The sequence below is a fragment of the Nannizzia gypsea genome, genomic scaffold (genome assembly GCF_000150975.2).
Source record: "Nannizzia gypsea CBS 118893 supercont1.1 genomic scaffold, whole genome shotgun sequence".
Classification (NCBI taxonomy): Eukaryota; Fungi; Ascomycota; class Eurotiomycetes; order Onygenales; family Arthrodermataceae; genus Nannizzia; species Nannizzia gypsea.
Window position 1 is genome coordinate 3,411,912 of NW_003345201.1, and position 19,080 is coordinate 3,430,991.

The 19,080-nt window shown below is 48.9% G+C and overlaps 9 protein-coding genes across 9 annotated transcripts in view; 4 read left to right on the forward strand and 5 right to left on the reverse strand.

Annotated features, from left to right (window-relative positions):
- Positions 1-1,075, reverse strand: part of MGYG_01250 (hypothetical protein) — a gene marked incomplete at both ends in the record, with an annotated part of 2,060 nt that extends 985 nt beyond the window's left edge. Inside the window, 3 exons of the mRNA XM_003177119.1 lie at positions 32-466; positions 505-957; positions 1,027-1,075. Coding sequence (XP_003177167.1) covers positions 32-466; positions 505-957; positions 1,027-1,075 — 937 coding nt within the window. The remainder of the gene's footprint in view (positions 1-31; positions 467-504; positions 958-1,026) is intronic.
- A 586-nt stretch (positions 1,076-1,661) lies between these two features.
- On the reverse strand, positions 1,662-2,307 carry MGYG_01251 (hypothetical protein; the record flags this gene model as incomplete). The annotated part of the gene is made up of 2 exons (XM_003177120.1): positions 1,662-1,852; positions 1,920-2,307. 2 exons carry the CDS (start codon positions 2,305-2,307, stop codon positions 1,662-1,664), a joined length of 579 nt encoding a protein of 192 aa, XP_003177168.1.
- Positions 2,308-3,439: 1,132 nt separating this feature from the next.
- MGYG_01252 (hypothetical protein) lies at positions 3,440-3,788 on the forward strand (the record flags this gene model as incomplete). Its single annotated transcript, XM_003177121.1, has 2 exons — positions 3,440-3,507; positions 3,698-3,788. 2 exons carry the CDS (start codon positions 3,440-3,442, stop codon positions 3,786-3,788), a joined length of 159 nt encoding a protein of 52 aa, XP_003177169.1.
- A 424-nt stretch (positions 3,789-4,212) lies between these two features.
- On the forward strand, positions 4,213-7,334 carry MGYG_01253 (AGC/AKT protein kinase; the record flags this gene model as incomplete). Its single annotated transcript, XM_003177122.1, has 2 exons — positions 4,213-5,477; positions 5,828-7,334. The coding sequence occupies 2 exons, from the start codon at positions 4,213-4,215 to the stop codon at positions 7,332-7,334; spliced, it is 2,772 nt and encodes a 923-aa protein (XP_003177170.1).
- A 1,438-nt stretch (positions 7,335-8,772) lies between these two features.
- MGYG_01254 (hypothetical protein) lies at positions 8,773-9,312 on the forward strand (the record flags this gene model as incomplete). The annotated part of the gene is made up of 3 exons (XM_003177123.1): positions 8,773-8,816; positions 8,893-8,953; positions 9,085-9,312. The coding sequence occupies 3 exons, from the start codon at positions 8,773-8,775 to the stop codon at positions 9,310-9,312; spliced, it is 333 nt and encodes a 110-aa protein (XP_003177171.1).
- Positions 9,313-9,925: 613 nt separating this feature from the next.
- Positions 9,926-12,464, forward strand: MGYG_01255 (hypothetical protein; the record flags this gene model as incomplete). Its single annotated transcript, XM_003177124.1, has 2 exons — positions 9,926-10,362; positions 10,469-12,464. 2 exons carry the CDS (start codon positions 9,926-9,928, stop codon positions 12,462-12,464), a joined length of 2,433 nt encoding a protein of 810 aa, XP_003177172.1.
- Positions 12,465-13,029: 565 nt separating this feature from the next.
- Positions 13,030-14,556, reverse strand: MGYG_01256 (26S protease regulatory subunit 6A; the record flags this gene model as incomplete). The annotated part of the gene is made up of 3 exons (XM_003177125.1): positions 13,030-13,688; positions 13,764-14,179; positions 14,246-14,556. 3 exons carry the CDS (start codon positions 14,554-14,556, stop codon positions 13,030-13,032), a joined length of 1,386 nt encoding a protein of 461 aa, XP_003177173.1.
- A 432-nt stretch (positions 14,557-14,988) lies between these two features.
- MGYG_01257 (trimethyllysine dioxygenase) lies at positions 14,989-16,923 on the reverse strand (the record flags this gene model as incomplete). Its single annotated transcript, XM_003177126.1, has 10 exons — positions 14,989-15,062; positions 15,137-15,208; positions 15,271-15,762; positions 15,816-15,915; positions 15,979-16,084; positions 16,137-16,230; positions 16,289-16,349; positions 16,409-16,493; positions 16,544-16,690; positions 16,883-16,923. 10 exons carry the CDS (start codon positions 16,921-16,923, stop codon positions 14,989-14,991), a joined length of 1,272 nt encoding a protein of 423 aa, XP_003177174.1.
- A 437-nt stretch (positions 16,924-17,360) lies between these two features.
- Positions 17,361-18,537, reverse strand: MGYG_01258 (peroxisomal dehydratase; the record flags this gene model as incomplete). Its single annotated transcript, XM_003177127.1, has 5 exons — positions 17,361-17,703; positions 17,760-17,853; positions 17,912-18,232; positions 18,301-18,349; positions 18,418-18,537. 5 exons carry the CDS (start codon positions 18,535-18,537, stop codon positions 17,361-17,363), a joined length of 927 nt encoding a protein of 308 aa, XP_003177175.1.
- Positions 18,538-19,080: the final 543 nt, after the last annotated feature.

Sequence of the window (19,080 nt, forward strand, 5' to 3'; positions counted from 1 at the left end):
ATTCCCGATGATGATGCGCGCGCAAACTCACGAAAGACAGACCGCGCAGTCACGATACCAATTGCTCGACCCTTGTACGAGTGCGGGATGATCTCTCGCTCGATAAGGTCGCGCTTGGCTTCGTCGTCAATGATGATCTTGTAGAGTAGCCTGTGCTTCTGGAAGAAAAGGTACGAGTCTCGAAAGCCGATACAGCGTGCTGGCTCCGTCGAAAGCATGTACTGTCTCTCCCCTCTATCAAGCACTTTGAACGTACGCACACGGAACTCCCGGCCGCCTAGCAGGTTACCTAGCTTGTCGACTTTGGTCTCTCCCTCCGGATCCTCAGGCAACGCTACCTCGTCGTCAATAACCTCGAGAACGTTCCCGTCTTTGTCCAGCGGCATGTGCGAGACGTGCGCTGAGCTGCCGCGCGACTTGGGGCCCCAACGACCAATTCCTCCTCCCGCGCCGCCACCGCTGCCTCCTGCTCCGCCGCCGTAAGTCGGCCTCGTCCCCGGCCACGCTTGATGGGCGTGTTGGCCCCAGACCGTGCTCCGGGTGTATCTGGCGTCCCTGTCCTGCCTGTTCCGGTGGGTGTTCCGCTTCCTTCGTCTGCGTCCCAGTCGGCTGGCTTGTTCTTGGGAGGACGGCCGATGCGCCGTCGTCGTGGGGGTCGGCCGAGCATGCTGCTGCCGCCCCGCCCCGTCGTGCTGGACGGTCGAGACGGTGTATCCTGTGCGCCTCCTTCGGATTCATCATTGTCTGCAGTAGGTGTCGTCCCTTCTTCGGCCTCGATGGGCGTCCTCGGCGTGTCTCTCTCGTCCTCGTCGACGTCTTCGTCTTCTCCTGCCTCCTCCTCTCCTTCACCCTCGGCCTCGGCATCCTCTTCAGCTTCGTCTTCGCGAGCATCCCTTCGAGGTGAGGCCATGCCTGTCATCTCTGTGTCAGACTCTTCTAGCTGCTGCGGCGTGGACTCTATTTTCCGATATTAGCTCTCTCTTCTCTCACTCTCGACCTGCATTCTTAACCGCGTCGTCCACTTACTGAGAGAAGCGGCAGCCGCCCTTGCGGCCGCCCTGACTTTTCGGGCCATGCTCTTGGAGATCGAGGCTCCAGTGAGCGATAGAATACAGGTCTTTCAATGGTAAGAGTCGCGTCCTCTTCTCTTATTTCTTCTCTTCTCCTGCTTTTCTTTATCTTTTTGCAACATCTTCAAGCTTTAACTTTACGTTCACGTGATGTCACGTGTGACATATATCTTAGTAAGCGGGATCACTGTGGTGAAATGAAGTAGATAGAGAAGAAGTATAGTAGACGAAGAGACGAAGAGAAGAAGAGGATAATGATACCAGAAGAATGGTATGGGTGGAAAGAGATAGCGGCTACACAGTAAAGACAGGTTAACTCCGAGACTGCAACCAACAAGTCGGCACGTCCATCTATCTACGGAGTACTTAGTAACAGAGGCGAAAAGACGTCGTTAAGAGGCGATGAAAGAGACTCCAGCAGAGCCATGGGAAACATCCTCCATCCCTCGGCTACCTTTCGTTCCATGGAAACCCAACGGCCAAGCGGGTGTGCGACTTTCTCCTGAACCTCTCATCGTCCAGGGCAAGGCACTCTTCTCCTGTCGACAGGGAAGCTTAAAGGGCCAGGAACTCTTCTTCCCTTTATTTTGGTCATTTTGCACCCTTGTGTTTGTACCGCCGATGTAACAGGTGGAAACAAGGCTTTTGGACCTTGATGCATCTCGTCTCTCTCGTCCTCGCCTCGACTGCCGGCCAATCCACCTTCTTGCCTCGAGCATCTTCTTCCTTCTTTTCTTTTTTTTCTCCCTTCTCGTTCCCTCGTCTCTTTTTCTCTCCGGCTTCTACTTTTGACTCGTAAACCCCGCGGCCGCCTGGATAGTTTAGTGATTCAGCCATGTACGTACGTACTTGCATGCATGGAGTTACCGTATCGAAGTGACTTCCCATGTACCCGCTGTGATTTGCATGTACCGAATGCATGCATGCATGTATACCATGATGTAACCAGCCAAACCTCGGGTTTTGCTTCTTTCAGGCAGAGATCGAGGGCAGCAGATGTGAAGAAGCCCGGAAGATAAAACGGGAGTAAGTTTGGTGCATGGGATGGCCGAACTTCGGCAGTTAACCAGTTACACCACCTATGTTGACTCGGGGATGAGAAGGAGGAGAAGAAGAGGAGGCGGGAGAGAAGGGTCAAGATGACCGTTTCACGAGCTGAGGCTGCCATCGCCATCGTCATCATCTTCTCTCTGCTTCGTTCTTCTCTGGCGGCTCTTCTTCTAACTTCCTGGCCCATGGCTGCCTGGTGATGTCTGGTGCCCGGCTGCCGGTGGTTGCACAGTTCGGAGGCGAGCTCGATCAGATCATCCGACTTCTTTCTCTTCCTCCTCTGGTTACTTCTTTATCTGCCTCTCTGCCGCTCTTTCTGATGTATATTCTTCTGGATGTATATATTCTTATCTGCAGGTATGACTGTCTGGTGCAACGCTCGTCTCGTTTTGAGGCTGGCTCTTTTGACCATTTCTAGTAAGTCCTCGTTAGCCGTAGCTGTAGGAGTTAAACGAAACAGGATGAAAGCCGTAGAATTCCTTCACTTCTTCCTACCACCTTCAACTTCACCCTCTCCTCAACTTCACCTTCTTCTCAACTTCAACCTTCGTCTTCACCTCTTCTCTATCTGTGGATCAGGCCCATCAACTCTCCTCCACCGCGGCGGACCTCTTTTGCCGCTTGTCTCTGCTGGCTCCGTCTCTGCTCTGGGTCCGAAACACTATCAAAGTAAGAAGGAGACGGAGAAGAAGAACCCAGAAGAACGGTTGTCACTCTATACACCGAGAAGTGAAAGTTCGTCTCGTCTTCGTCTCTCCGTCTTGTCCTCTTGTCCTCCTTACTTGTCCTTGTCCTGCCCATCTATAAAAAAAAAGAGACTTCCGCCTTAGTTACCAAACCTTTTTTTTTTCTTCTCTTTTTTTTCACCCACCAAAAGATTTTCCCCTTCTTCTACTTCTCTACATCCTCTCTTTGCTCCTACATCCTCCCACTACTTCAGCTTCTTCTGCTCGACTCCCACCTTGTCTGCCTGTTTGTCTAGCGGTCTGAGCCTTGCTTTTGCTGTCGAACAGGTTCAGCCCCATATTTGCACTTCGCCACCGCTTGCATCCTGCGCTGCTGCTTGCCTGCTGGCCTGGCCTCGCTGCCAATCACCAGCACCCCTCCCAGCCCCGGACCAGCGCCGCCCACCCCGGACGACGTCAGCGTGAAGTCGACTGAATAATCAGCCAAAGATAGACACAAAAGATACAGCCAGCAACAAGAAGAAGACCAGAAGACAGAAGCTCAATAGATAAAGAAGAGCCAGGAGAAACAGCGGGAAGAGCACAGAGAGAGTGCTCGTGGATGGACACCAGGTAACCCCAGTCGAAGAGGACATGGCGGAGTTTGGAGGAGTGAATGCCCATGCCCACGCAGACCTGTTGCGGCAAGCGATGCTTCAGAAGTGAGTCTCTCTCTCTATTTATACATATATGATGTCTACATCCATTTCTACCCCCTTCCTCCCTTTTGTACCTCTTGTCCAACGGCTGTAACGGTGACCGCCGCCTGCTGTACCCTTGGTTCTGGCCTGGCTATCCTTTCTTGCCGCGCGTGAGACAAGAGGGCTGGCTCTCTTATCGGGTCACCACCAGCGTCATCCGAACAACGAATTCGATGACGCAGAAAAAGCAGAAGAAGAAGAACGGAGTAGAAGAAGAGACGACGGTGGCAAAGAACAACTAGAGAATTGTCCTGTCGACCGGCTCTCAGCTCCTTGTCCCAGAGCTACACGATCAGAGGCCGCTTCACCTCCGCCTGGGGGGAAGAGAAAAACGCCACCAAGCTGTCACCCCAGCTTTTCCTTTCCCATGCCACGGCGATAGCCACAGCGACGGTGACCACGGCAGCAGCATGATCGCTGGCTAGCTCGCTCGCTATCAAACCACGGACTCCCACAAAGCCAGCATCAGGATACTCAAGACGGCCTATCCTTTTCACTTCTTTGCCTTGGTCCCTTTTTTGTTTATTTTTTTTTAGCGCTGACTTCCGAGTCATTGTTTATCCACTGTTGCTATCTATTCATGCACTGCAGCGACTTCAGATGGCTAACCCTCGTCCTATATACAGCCAAAAGCATGGAGACGACTCCCAGGACCAGATAGGGTCGATGGGTTCAACGCCTACCGGGATTGCAACGCCGCAGCCAGATCCCTCCGACAAGCGCGTCCCCGGGATCATGCCTAGTTTCTTTGCACAGGTTGGTGCTGGTTCCGATTCTAATTCAATCCCTACCGCTGCCACCACCAGTATACGGCCTTCTACCTCTTTCTCTCCTTCTCCTCCTCCTCCTCCACCACCTCCTCCTCATCCCATATCTTCTCCTTCTTCTACCCATCATACCCCAGGGAAACATAGTAGTGATGATGGTGTGGTTGCTGTTGGGGATCCTTGCCAGCAGACCGGAGAGACACAGCAGCAGGAAATACAACCAGATGTTCTGAAACCGCCTACTTCAACATCAACCTCCCCTCCCCTCACTGAATCGACCAATCTGTTGGACCGCGGTTGTCAGAACCCAGCACTTGTCAACACACCTTCCCGTCCTGCCACCGCCCAGAGTCTCGAGGTTATATCAGACAAGGACTACTTGCTCGCCTCTTCCAAGGATACAAGTAGCGGTGGCGGTGGCCGCACTGATGCTGGTGCTGTTGCTGTCAATCCTTTACCGACTCCTCCCCGCTCCTCCTTTTGTTCTATCGCCAATAGGGACACCGAAGAGGCTCAGAATGGTGCCCCAGAAGTCGATACAGGAGTGAGCTCGGTTTACCGTGCCCTGAAGAACCTTATCTTCTCCAAAACCTCACAAAAGCAAAAGCCCAAACGACATACCTCCTTTCCTGTCTCCAGTGTTTCCCCAGATGCTGTCATGGCTTCCCACTTTTCCAAACCCTCCCGTCCCTCTTCACAATCAATATCAAAGCCCAATTCCCTCTCATCTTCCTCCAAATCTTCTTCCCAAACTCACAATGATCACCTTCATCACCACCACTCAATCTCCAGCTCTTGTGAAGACCTGGAAAAGCTGACACACAGCGTGGCCGCGGGCCCGCGGACAAAGAACACACCTCCTCTCACCCCTCGCGCAATGTCCAATGAAACCGATGCCGCGGAGAAGAGAGATCCTCCAAGATCGATAATAGAGCACTCTCCCCCTCACCAGGGTAACAAGACCCCGGATAGCAGCTCCCAGGGCGGAAGACACTCGACTGCCTCTTCGTCGCATGCGCGGAAAAGCAAATCAAACAAGCCCACGGCTTCCTCCAGATCTAGCGGAGCCTCGGAGGAATCCGGCGTGCCGGTGACCGCGTCTTTAAAGGGAAAACTAACCGTCAAAATAGTTGAAGGACGAGGCCTTCGTCCCAGCGTCGACCCGTATGTCGTTTGTGTTTTTGAGTGGAATGAATACATCTCCAAGGGTGCAAAGGCAGAAGGGAAGAGTGGCCCAAGCGCTACTATGGCCGGCCATGGGTCTGGTTCTAGAAACAGACTTGAAGCGCTTGGATCGGTGCCCATCCAGCGGTCGAATAGTGATTCGGGACGACCGATGGCTATACCAATGAAGAGTCGACAGAGCAGCCATAATAGCATGATGGATGGAGGGCATAATAGCGGGCCTACCGAAGTGACTGATCCACAGTGGAATCACGATGCCGTCTTGTGCGTTGCGCGTGCATTCCTTTCCTTCTTTTCTATATATCCCTCCTTTACTAATCGATGTATAGTGACGTGCTTGGCCATCAGTCGGAGCTCGACGTGTCTGTCTACGACCGCTCGAACCATGAGGCTTTTCTCGGACATTTGAAGCTATCTCTCCACCTAAAGGATGACCGCACCACGTTGTCGGGATGGTACCCTCTACAGCCACTTGCTCATGGCCAGGGGCCGGTGTCAGGAGAGATATTCCTACAAATGAGTTTCCAAAAGACGGACAAGAAGCAATTCGGTCCAAACGACTTCCAGATTCTCAAGCTTATCGGAAAGGGTACCTTTGGTCAGGTGTACCAGGTGAGGAAGAAGGACACCCAGCGGATTTACGCTATGAAGGTATTGTCGAAGAAGGTCATTATCCAGAAAAAGGAGATCGCCCATACTCTTGGAGAGAGAAACATCCTTGTCCGCACCGCCATGACGGACTCCCCGTTTATTGTTGGCCTCAAGTTTTCCTTCCAGACCCCTACGGATTTGTACCTGGTCACAGATTACATGTCAGGCGGCGAGCTGTTCTGGCATCTCCAGAAGGAAGGCCGATTCCTCGAAGCTCGCGCGAAGTTCTACATTGCCGAATTGATCCTTGCCCTACAGCATCTTCATGACCATGACATTGTGTACCGCGATCTGAAGCCTGAGAACATTCTTCTTGATGCCAACGGGCATATAGCTCTATGCGACTTTGGCTTATCCAAGGCCAATCTCACCAAGGATGACACTACCAACACCTTCTGCGGCACAACCGAATATCTCGCTCCGGAAGTCTTACTTAACGAAACCGGATACACTAAAATGGTCGACTTCTGGTCCCTAGGTGTCCTTGTATTTGAAATGTGCTGCGGCTGGAGCCCATTCTATGCCGAGGATACCCAGCAAATGTATAAGAATATCGCGTTCGGCAAGGTTCGGTTCCCGCGCGATGCCCTCAGCGCAGAAGGTAGGAATTTCGTCAAGGGCCTGTTGAACCGCAACCCTGAACACCGGCTTGGCTACCGGGATGACGCTAAGGAGCTCATGGCACATCCATTCTTCCATGACATCGACTGGGTCGTACTAGCCAATAAGGGTGTCATCCCTCCCTTCAAACCAACACTTACGTCCGTCATGGATACTTCGTACTTTGACCCTGAGTTTACCACTGCTCTGGAACAATCTGCCTCACTGAACGCCAGAGCCGCTGCATTGGCAAATGGGTTGAATCCCGCCGGTACCCCGTTGTCGCCTGGCATGCAAGCTAACTTTAAAGGTTTCACTTTTGTCAATGAGAGTTCGATGGAGCATCATATGAGCCATGGTGAGAATTACTCTAGTAATGCAGCAGACGATTACATGGAGGAAGATTTCCCTGAGCAATGGGCGCAGCCTCATAAAGTTGGTGGTGGTAGCGGCAGGGCTGGCACAGGCCATGGTGCTGGTCCTGATCATAGCCATCGCATGAGCGGAGTTGAACGCACAAACGCAGCATCGAATGGTGATGCTGACGCAGGCATCTTCCATGACGACTATCACTTTGAGATGTGACGCAGTGGGGAGTAGGTGAATAACACAACTACGAACCAAACTAAACATAGCTGGAAGATGTTACTTTCTTCGCGCTTCTTTGATGCGTTTGTGCCTGGCCTTTTCCTTACAGCATTCATGAACCCCCCTTGCCCCCTCCCTTTTTTTGATATTTGCTGTTGTTCCCTTCCCTGATCATGAAGTATATGACTTTGATGCCACTTGCACATACTGACCAACCTATTTATGCTTGTGCCTTTTTGTATCGTCTCTCCTACCTCTTTCCCCTTTCCCCAATCTACGCGCCTCAAGGCAGGAATCTCAGGCTATCCGACGCGGAATCTATCTGCCTCTCAACTTTTTCCCCTTTCTACTTCCCTTTTCCACGATTATTCCCCTTCTACTTTTAGTGGGCCTTTTTCCCTTTCGACTGCGTTCTAGCCTTTCCCCCTACTTGCCCCTTCATCTTCCCTTCCATCTATCAAGCACAATGCACGCTACATCGCTTTACTCCGCCCCGGTCTACCGGTCACGCATAAAAGGCAAAAAGGAATCATGCATTCCAACCACAAAAAAAGAAAACCACTCAACACCAAAAAAAGATTTAAAAAGCAAAGGAAAAAAAGGGCAAGGAGGCCATTTTTCCACTACCTTCAATTTATTTACTTGTCCTCCGTACTGTTTCGTCTGTCTGAGTCAGTTTACATTTCTTATTTACCAAGCCATACTGCTTCCAAGTCCAGTTTCATAAATACCAGATCCAAACTCGTCGTCCTCCTTTTTCTACTTACTTCTTATTTACATCTCTCCTCATCCACGGAAAGAAAAAAAGAAAAGGAAAAAAAAGAACATCTCCAACAAGCGAACGAACAAACAAAGCGCGGCATAAATCGTCTAGCGGGCATTTTTATCCTTTTATCTCTCTGCATGTAGCCAAGGCGGTCAGTTTGGTGGTCAGTTGGTTGGCTGGTTGGTTGGGCGCTGGATGGTGGAGGCTGATATTACTTACGATCCATTTTACGGAGTATTGATTCCCTAGTGCTCCTCCTGCTTATATATTTCTCCCATTTTACCCCTTATCGTTCCATACATATTTCATGCAGTTTGCTTGCATCCACCAACTCTATTTTTATCACATACAGAAGCATACACCTCTTATACGCCTCACAAACCCTCCTGTCACTTTGCGACATGTAACGGATTCAACTGACTGGCTGTGTATCTCTTCGTCTCTCCTCGTAGCTTTGCTTTGCTTTGACGTCTCTGTTCAGGGGCTGCTTAGTCACCACTAGCGCGCGGTTCCTGCGCTAGCGCGTCCCAATCCAGCCAACCAGAGACGCCAGAAGCGACGCCTCCTTTTTCCTTCTTCTTTCCTTCGTCTTCACGAAATTCAACCGAGACCTTCCAAGAGCTTCCAAGAGCGAAAGAAGAATATAGGCAAGGGACGAAGGAAAGGAAAATGAAGAAACACGAAAAACAAACTAGGACCGGGCGTCTTTACTGGTAAGTTCGTTACCGCAACGCAGGTGCAGCAGCGGCCGCACGAGCGGCGCCTGCATATTTACGAGGGTTATGCTAGTGCTGGGGCCGAAGTGGAGATGACGAACAAGGGGGGGAGAGGAGGCACCTGGGTGACAGCTGTAAGGGGGCCTATCGCCGTGCTGCATTCCGCTGTCGTGTTTCACCTTGAGTGGTTCCTGGACTCCTTTTTCGCAACTCGACAATTATATGGACGGATACAGGACAGACGGACTAACGCTATGGACGTCAGAAGGTGTCAACTTCGGTCAAGGCTCCGATGAGGCGCCCTTTGCAAGCTGTGCCATCTCGTACCACATATTGCAGGCTGCATCGTAAAGCACAGAAGCACAGCACAGCACAGGACAGCACAGGGCCGGCCCAGCCTGGCTTGTCTCTCGTTTATTTTGAAAGTATATCTTACGAAGGTTGCGCGATGAGGAAACAGAAACAAGCACAAGCAAGCAGACGCATGGAATAATAAGGGAGCCTTTTATTACTCCGTACTTTAAAAGCATGGATGCATCAGATACTTTCCAACTTTCCAGGAAAGGCAACTTCGATTTCTTCGAGGTACATACGGAGTATACATGGACACGACTAATCATCCCTGGGCCTCTGCTGATCGCCAAGATCTCGTTCGCATGGATTGGTGGTGCAGGTCTTACCACACTAACTCACTAACTCGCGGCGCTATTCGTCCGAGCAGCTCGGGTATTGCTCTTTTAAGGTCCCCTAGTGACTTTGTACGGGGAATGTAGATCAGGAGAGGAGAGGAGAGAGGGAGAAGGAGAAGGAGAGAGGAAGTCCTGCGTTTTGCGCGGGTGGTAGGAAGGCTAACAAGCCTCAGTATATACCACATTTCGTCCTCCCCAAAACAGACGCCTTTCCCCCATACTTTGTACACTTCGTCCTCGAAGGCGCAAGCCAGTGCAAAAACAAACCATAGCCAACCCGCACTTGCAGTGCGGAAGAGCCCTACACTCAGTGACACCCATACAAAGTACCTCTCTTGTCTTCCTCCTCCGTTCTTTTCTCCCTCCCCTTTCGACTACACTGGAGAAAAGAATGTTACGCTGCTATTTACTGCAACAATGAGTATCGTCGCTACAGCTACTCCTGGATCACAGCGAATGTCTTCGAATACAGCTTCATATCAACAATTTACCCCTCCGCATAATCCTGCCGTGCTGCCTCAGTCTCCTCGTTCTCCGATCAGGAGCCCGACTTTCCCCCTTCTCTACTCGAATCATACTGCCAATTCGAGCGTCCCGAGCCTCTACAGTCCTGCCACCGTCAGATATTCATACTACCCGCCGACCAAGCATGGCAGGATCTCGCCGCAAGACCAGCAGCCAATGCCGGTCTTTACCAATCGACTCCCAGACGAGGTCTATGAGTGCATCCTAACCCATCTCTGGTCGTTGCATATCAGTTCCTGTACTGAGGGTTGCTTGACTTGCTACATGCGAGACCTGTATTCACTAAGCTTGACTGATAGAGCATGGGAAAAGGCAGTCAGAGGTAGACTGTAAGCTTTTGTTTCTTTTTCACTCACTTCTTCCTTTCATATAGCTCGCACGCTACGACTACTTCCCTTGTTGCAAGTGATAATGATAGATAACGGATATCTATAGATATAACAAAATCTATCTTCATGGTAGCGACTCCCCGGGTCCACTGAAGAAGTACAAATGGAAACGTGGCAGTCGATTGAGACTTCTCAGACGAACATTGAGAGAGAGAAAGGCCCTGGCCAACATGGTCTTTGAACTCAGGGTGCCAGAGCTGGATGCTCCGCTGATGACGGGCAAACAACATGTTATTCTCCAGGAATACCGTGACCTGGTTGCCTCTGTTGTCATGGTCTGCCCTAATCTCGAACGCCTCCTTGGTCTATCGATACCATACAACCATGAGTTTGACCGGCTTACCCATGCGCTATCCACAAGGAAAAAACTCAAGGAACACGCCTGGATTATTGGCCCGAATGCAGAGGCGACTGAACGTTCACAGAATAAGGCCACTGAAGTACTGGACCAAGGCCAGGTGTACCAATTTCTCAGCCACCACACATCATGGTCAAAACTGGAGTCAATGGTGTTGCATTCCATGGACTCAAAGGGTATACTGGAACACGGCGTGTTTATACGGATGTTCAACTTCCTACCTGCCTTACAGAATTTATCTGTTTCGGGGTTTGAAGCAGACAATTTCACCGATAGAACGCTACTCTTTCTACCTGCCCTGACCTCACTTCGGCTGGAGGGACTTCAAGGAGTCACAGAGAATGGACTAGCGCGATATGTGGGCAGACCAGAGGCACGAGGACTAAAATCCCTGGCCCTGGTAGAGCAAAACATATCCTCCCTTCTGATCTTATCGAAAATCCTTGCTTCCCTTGGATGTTTGGAAAGATTCACCATAGTTCAATCCTCCGTTGTCCCATCTTTGCCGAAAGGGGGAATGGTGTTTCAACCGCTCCTTGCTTCGGCAACCCTGAAACATCTACACTGGGATGTTGCCTGTCCGAATGGTGCCGATGCACTAAACCAGATCGATACCGTGCCATTCTCTAAGGTCCTGAGCACAGCCAACACCCCCAACTCGCATCTGGCGCAGAGCATCTTGCACGTCGGGTTCCCTTCTCTTGAGCGCCTTCGAGCGCCGCTTGATATAGATCCATTGGGAGCACTCCAGAACGTCTGTCGTCCATCCAAAAATGGGTTGATCATGGTCCCTGCGGATCGCCATAACCTTCCCCGGAGTTCCCACGGATCGCTTCCTAAACGGCCCCTTGCAATGCCAGCAGGGAATAACCTGTCCTCAGCACGTATACGTTCCCAGGCACTTATCGATATCGCTGCCAAGGAGAATGATGAAGGCGTGAAAGTCATCATCACAGACCACTCAGAAGATTTCCTAGCTCCGAATGTAGTAATACAACCTGGTTACGTGAGCGCTGAAGCAGTTTTGGCTCTGAATGGTGGCAAGGCACAGACGCCTGCTCTCAAGATCCTTGAGTTCCTGATACCCGCTTGCATGGGCAGGGTGGGCTTATCGAATAAAAGTAGCACCACTGCACTGACTCCACGATTTACTCTCCAGCCTGATATACCAAACTCAGATGCAGATGGTGGTATAATAAGCCACAAACACCTCTTTGCCGCAAACCAAACCTCCCTCTTCACCAGCTGCTCTCCCTCTCCCAACCACCCACCCATACCAGTTGCATCACACAATTCGAAAAGAACAAATACAAACTCTAGTTTCAGCGACGACACATCTTCTCCATCAACTGCTACTACCACCACCTCCTCATCCTCCCGTTTCTCTGTCTGGGGCGGCTCAAATACACGAATTAATCACAGCAACTCCAAATCCACCAGCTCCAACCCTCCCATGCCACCAAAAACCCCAACATCGCCCACTAGAGGTACCGCGTGGCCCACTACGGGTGGCAATGGGGATCAACCGTTCTGGGCCAAGGATACATGCAATGGATCATGGAACCAAGGCCATAAATATGGCAAGGAGTGGTGGAGCCACGCTGAACGAGAACGCAATATCGGAGGTATCAAGAAATCCAATACTTCGGCCGCGTTACTCAGTGTCAGTGATATCTTCCGTTGATTCTTTCATCTATTCATTTTTATTTTTATTTTTCACTTCTTTTCCTATTTTTGCTCCTTTTGTTCAACAACATAATGCTGTACATCTATTTTCCCATTTTGGTTCTGGCCAGTTGGAGTTTTGGGATTGGTTATAAACCCTGTTTTCTATTACTATTTATTGTTTATTCTTACGAACACCTTGTTTACCTTCATACCTTCTTTTACCTTTTTGCCCCCGGATTTACCCAGCTGTTACCAAAACGGGAGGTTAATGTATATCTAATATGGACTACCAAGCTTGATGGATTGGGGATATGTGTATGAATGAGGTGTATATATAGTTTTAGTGTTTATTTATTTAATATGCACCTGACATGCATATGATCATTTTACTTGCTTCCATCCGCCTAGGTAAATATTCCCAGTGTGTTGGATATTGGGGTTATTGCAGATCAATAGGATGTAGTGCGATGGAAACGTTAAATTGTATATCTAGAACAAAGGCTGATAATTTCAAGCGGGAGAAAAGAACAGCAAGAGACGGTTTGTTTCCTCCCAACATAAGCTTGCCAGCCCTGTTGTGTCTAAACATATATGCCAACATTGGTATCCTTCTTCTTTGCCATTACCTCCGAAATGGCATCAACGTAATGTTCGTGGCTCACTTTATTGACCCCCTTCCTGAGAGCAATCATACCAGCCTCTACGCAGACAGCCTTGAGTTGAGCACCACCGAACTCATCAGTACTTCTGGCCAGTTCCGGCCAGTTAACCTTATCGTCGACCGTCATCTTACGGGAATGAATTCTAAGAATCTGGGCACGAGCCTCTTCATTTGGTAGAGGGAATTCAATCTTTCGATCCAAACGACCGGATCGTAGAAGCGCAGGGTCGAGCACATCGATACGATTGGTAGCCGCAAGAACTTTGACTCGGTCATCGGAGGCGAAGCCATCAAGCTGGCTGAGAAGTTCCAGCATAGTTCGCTGTACTTCCCTGTCTCCTGATTTCTCGGAGTCGAAACGCTTGGTGCCGATGGCATCGAGCTCATCGATGAAAATGATGGCCGGGGCTTTTTCTTTTGCCAGGGCGAAACAGTCACGTACCAGCTTGGCACCGTCACCGATGAACATTTGCACTAGCTGGGGACCGGCAAGCTTGAGGAAAGTCGCCTCTGTTTGAGCGGCGCATGCTCGGGCAAGGAGAGTCTTACCGGTTCCGGGTGGACCGTACATGAGAGCACCTACAAATTATGTTAGCGGCTACTCAGTTTCTTGTATTTGATCCAAGGAATTAACCATGGTGTGGTATGGTGTACCTTTGGGAGCCTTAATGCCAATCTTCTTGAATCTGTCCGCTTCCTTCATGGGCCATACTATAGCTTCGAGGAGCTCTTCAATCTGCTTGTTCAGGCCGCCAACGTCGGAGTATTGTTCGGTTGGCTTCTCATCTACCTCCATCGCCTTCACACGGCTGTCATACTCTGCAGGAAGGGTATCCAGGACAAGGTAAGAGTCTTTGTTTACACCGATCAAATCACCAGGCTTTAACTGTTCGTGGTCAACGAGACCGATGAGAGGGAGGAAAATGGTCTGTCGGGTGGATGTTTTGATAACCGCGGACTTGCCAACTCGGGTAGCATCAAGGTCAATATTGGCTCCCTCTTCGGCCGCCTCTTCCTCAACGTCAAGGTCCAGTAATTCTACAACATTGCCAACTAGGTAGGGAAGTTGTCTACGCAAAGCAGAGTTAGTCTGAATCTCTCTCCCAAGAACAGCCGAAAATAATATGATCACCTACCGGTTATTCTCAATCTTGTCCAAGTTCTCCTTTATCTTCTCCTTCATCGTGTTCTGTTCATGTGTCAACCGTTGGAATTCACTCTTCATGATCCGCATGTCGTTTTCGATGAGTTTCCTTCGGTTGATAATATCTCTTGTGCTTGATCGCAGAATTTCCTCATCTATGACATCTTCTTCCTCTTTCTTTTCTGCCTCCTTCATCTCCGCATCTCCGTCCTTGTCCGCTCCCTTCTTCTCGCCATCTTTTCGGTCATCCTTCTGGTTCTTGTCTTCGCGCTCAAGGTCATCGAGATCCTCTAAGGTAGACATAGCGGTTGAATGTGGGGGTAAGCGGTGAAAGAGAGTGCGTTCAGTTCAATGAGATATCAAGGATATTCCAGTCTTGTCCCTTAGGATACAAATTCAGGTACGCAGTTTGGGGGAGAGAAGCGCAAGTGTAGGTTGTTGAGGCTGCTGTTACTCGTTGAAGCTCAAGAGAACCAAAGCAGCTCATCCAAGCTGATGTATCACGTAAGCTGGATGTTTGCCTGGCGGGTCACGTGGAATTTTTGCTTTGTCAACCAGACGTCTCGTTAAAAAGCATCTTCTATCTACCAACAAACAATAGGGAGGAAATGAAAGCTCAGGTCACAGCTTATTGAATATACATGAGGTCTAATTATAAGCTCCATACACCTTCATTCAGGCCCCCGTTGTGACACACTTCTCTTTTCTTCTATGGAGGAAAGCCTTTTCGCAGCCTTAGATCTGGGCTAGAACTTCGTCTCTTCCGTTATTAAGAAGACGGTATCGTGATATAAAATCATCATGGTTGACTATCAAAATGTAGGAGATTAGCATATATCCATTCCTGCCTGAGATACCCCTGAGAATTTGCCGAAGAACTCACTATAACCACCACACATTCGTCTCTTCCCGGTGAAGGCAGAACGCCCGTGGAGAATTCTCCAGTTATCGAATACTGAATGATTGAATACAGTCAGCTTATACTTTTAGTTCAATTTTATCCCAGGAGATACTCACTGAGGGGTGTTCCTGGCTCAAGTTTGAGCCATATCTCCATATCAGGCCGCTTGAGGATTGCATTCCATTTCTTCGCAGCTTGGTACCAACGATGGATTGTTTCCAGCGAGTTTCCTTTCCCTGGTGCACGGTCATCATTGTTCCATCGAATCTGATACAGCTCAGAAGAATCGCTCATGTGGTTTAATACAGCGAATGAGGTGGCTGGCTGTATACAGACATCTTCATTCCCACTAGAGTGGGAGCTGATTTTGATATCACTAAGAGCTTGGTAGGCTTCGGGGTGTTCTTCAAGAAGAGTACGAGCGGCTTTGAATCCGTCAACCAGCAGCGTTTCTCCACCATTTCCACCTGTGTGAGATAATATGTGGAATAGCTGAAGTCCGGCAGGGTCCGTAAAGTAAGTTGTGTCTGTGTGAGCATTAAGATGTTGTGATGTGTATGCTGTATCTTTCATTGAAAGGTCAGACGTGAAATCCCAGAAGCCCCCTACTCACATGTGTTAGTAGATCATTTTCCTTGATGGTCCATGGCTCTATGCCTACCGTAATGTGTAGGTCTGATGAAAGCCAGCCTCTCTAATAACCGTTCGGTCGCTTCAGGCGTAGCCGGGCTTCCCTTTACGAAACTAAAACCGAATCGATACTAACGAAAGTGAACCGTAAGCCCATGCCACGTTGAATGCTAAGGATAGATTCAAGAACGTACTACTTTGCTTGTCCATTTTCGCACACCTTCATCAGACGACATCACTTCCTCATAATCCACAGTTGGGAGCGATTTTGATGTGGTTTCAACATAACCAAGGTCATTTCTAGGTATTTCATTAGACCGGAAACCAAAAGAAAAACAGCGGGTTTACACACCTTAGGAAGGGCCCCTTTGCGGGGGCAGCATCCTGAGATGCATGGTTTTTTAGCCATTCATAAGTGTAGGTACTTTTGTGGCCATCCGCCGCCCCTTTTCCAATGTCAGAACGTATACATCGCTGCAGATTGATGTGCGGTTCTATACATACATTCTATTTCAAGCCCGTTTCCCAACCTCTTTATTGCTGCTGGTTTACCATCCTCTGGCAACTATTAACCTACTTATCAGCCTTCGATTCGGAAGTATATGGGAGGTAGACTCAGCCTACAGAAAATGTATCCAGGAGACGTTGTCTGGTTTCCGGATGGACACACTCACGACATTGACAGTTATCCCTCAACCAAAAATTGGACCTACGTCTGTCAGTGTGCGTCTCAAGCTAAAAGTAGCGGCGTAAAATTACCATTTGTGCCCTTTGAGGCCGGGAATAGGGAGAGATACTGAAGGCACAATTGCCGAGGCATTGGTTTGCGTCCTTTCAGATGATACCCTAGCCTGCGCTGGTAACGAAAAGCATCTAGCTTCTCTACGGTATATTTGTAACGCTGATCTATTAACTGGTTGCTGTTCTTGCCTCTGTTAAAACTCTCTCCCTGGCATTCTGGAGCTTTGGGCGTTTTGTTGGTGAAGACCAACCAGTGCAGTTGTTGTTAACAAGCGGGCACACTTCCTCGGCCTAAAAAATACGTAAATATTGGGCTATGTATATAGGAGTTGAAACTTGAGGAGTATTAAAGCTTACTGCGCAATGCCTGCAGCTCGAATAAGCTGAAAGGCGTTCATGGTTTTCATGCTGTACAAGATTGTTGACGTCAAGATGAAGTAAGAAAGAGTTGTCAGCTGTTAAATTTAGAGAGTGGGGTTCCTTTAAATAACTACGGCTCATCGAAGGCTCCCGATGGTAAACTATGTTTTAACGCAGTTTCCAGGGGCTTCATAAATAATGGCTGCCCATACTCTATGAGAACCGAAGGCGTTATATTTGCTACATTCAAGCTAATAATAATCCTCGGTATCTCACTATCCATACATCACATGTTCATGTGCTCAAGAAGGTGTCTCCCTCTTTAAAAACCGAAATAATACCTAACCAACGTTGTATCCTGCATCCTTAGGCGGCTAATAAGTTTTGGAGATTTTAATCTCGTCCAGGCCCCGATGCGTACATACATAGTTAATGATCACTAATTCCCAAAGGCCCTCATCTCCCGCAGTCATATCTACAGTTTGCTCTTAGCCCCAACGACTTTTACGAGAGCACGGCCATTGCTCAAGACGACTTTCCCTTGACCATTCTTGGTATTGAAGATAACTTCTTCAAATCCGTCCTCTATTTTACCTGTCTTCCACATCTGAGTAGTAAGCTTATCGCCAGGTCGAACCGGAGAGGCGAAACGGGCCTGAAATTCTTTCATGTTCTTGGGGTCGCTGCCGCCTAGTTTCTCAAGAACTGCATGGGCTGCCATGTTCCAACTGAAGAGGCCGTGGATTATAACACCACCAAAGCCCATCTTCTTCCCTGGCACAGGATCAGCATGAAGCGGGTTATAGTCCCCATTGAGTCTGAAAACTTCTACGTTAGATATAGAGGTAGGACAAGGGGTTAATAGAATGTTTACCGATAGAGCATAGCGGTATTTTCGGTGGTCTGATACCCATGGACTGCATCAGGAGCCTTCCCCTGAGGCGGAGAGAAGTTCACACTCGCAGGGCCTACAGTTTGTTATTAGCATCTAGACCTGCTCTTGGTAATGTATGAGACAAAGCTAACCTTTTGGGCCACCCCAATTGCCCTGGCCGATATAAAATGCACTTCCGACCACCTTTGTGTATACTTCCCTTGTCTCCTTATCGACAATTAAATGTTCCACTTCGACAACGGTGCCGACCTTTCCCTTATCGTATACGCCGATGACTTTAGATTGTAGCTCGAACTTGCGACCCTCACTAGTGACTGGCAAGGGTTTGTAGAAAAACATTTTCCTCTGGCCATCGACAGTACGTTTGGGATCAAGAGGAGGCACGCCTGGGATGTCTCTACTAGCTTTGCTTGAGTAGAAATCAATGACCTCTTGCGAGGTGCATTTAAATGCTATATAGATTGTTAGAACATATTGGTCAAGTATATGAAGAAAATAATTTGGGAGATAGGTAACACACGTAAAATGATAGGATATGTTGGGAAAGCTGCAAAATTTGGATGTAGCTCCTAGAATAACCAGTTAGCTCCCGATACTCGCATTGATAGTGTGAACGGCTTAATAGCATTTTACATACATAAAGGAAATGAAGCTCTTCAGCGGTGCATCCAATGCTGTTGGCAAAGAGAAGGAGATCTCTCTTCAGCCAACTCACGTCCTCGCTGGGGAATTGGTGGCCGGCTCCTGGTCCGCTCATCTTTGCGATTTAGTTTCCTTGTTGGTTATTTGGGGATTTCTTCTTGAGAAATAAAATATAGATAATATATATATTGCAAAATGTATATATGAAATCCTTGGATGTGGTGTAAAGACACCTTCTTTGCGGGGGAAGCTCTGTTTGGCCGAGTTGAGGTCGCTTTGGACCGAGGCTTCGCTGTACGAAATAACCGGGTTAGTCAGCAGAGCTAGTTACAGGAATTTGGTTAGGCGATTTATGGATGGTTATCTTTGAAGACGAAAGGTTTATTGAAAAAAAAAATGCATGCCATTAAACTAAACAAACCGGTTAGACTAAGCATCTACTCGAGGGTATCAATTGCAAATCGAGGAGCTTTATAAAATCGCCGTTTATATCATCATCTCTCCTTTTATAGACCATTCACTTCATAACATGCCAAATAATTTCCCAACGCCATTGCCATCTTGCTAGTTGACACTTTTCCTCGACTCATACGTTTTGTTGCGAATGAAAGCGTGAAAGGAGTCCCATGCAGATCCAAATCGATTTTATCATATGAAA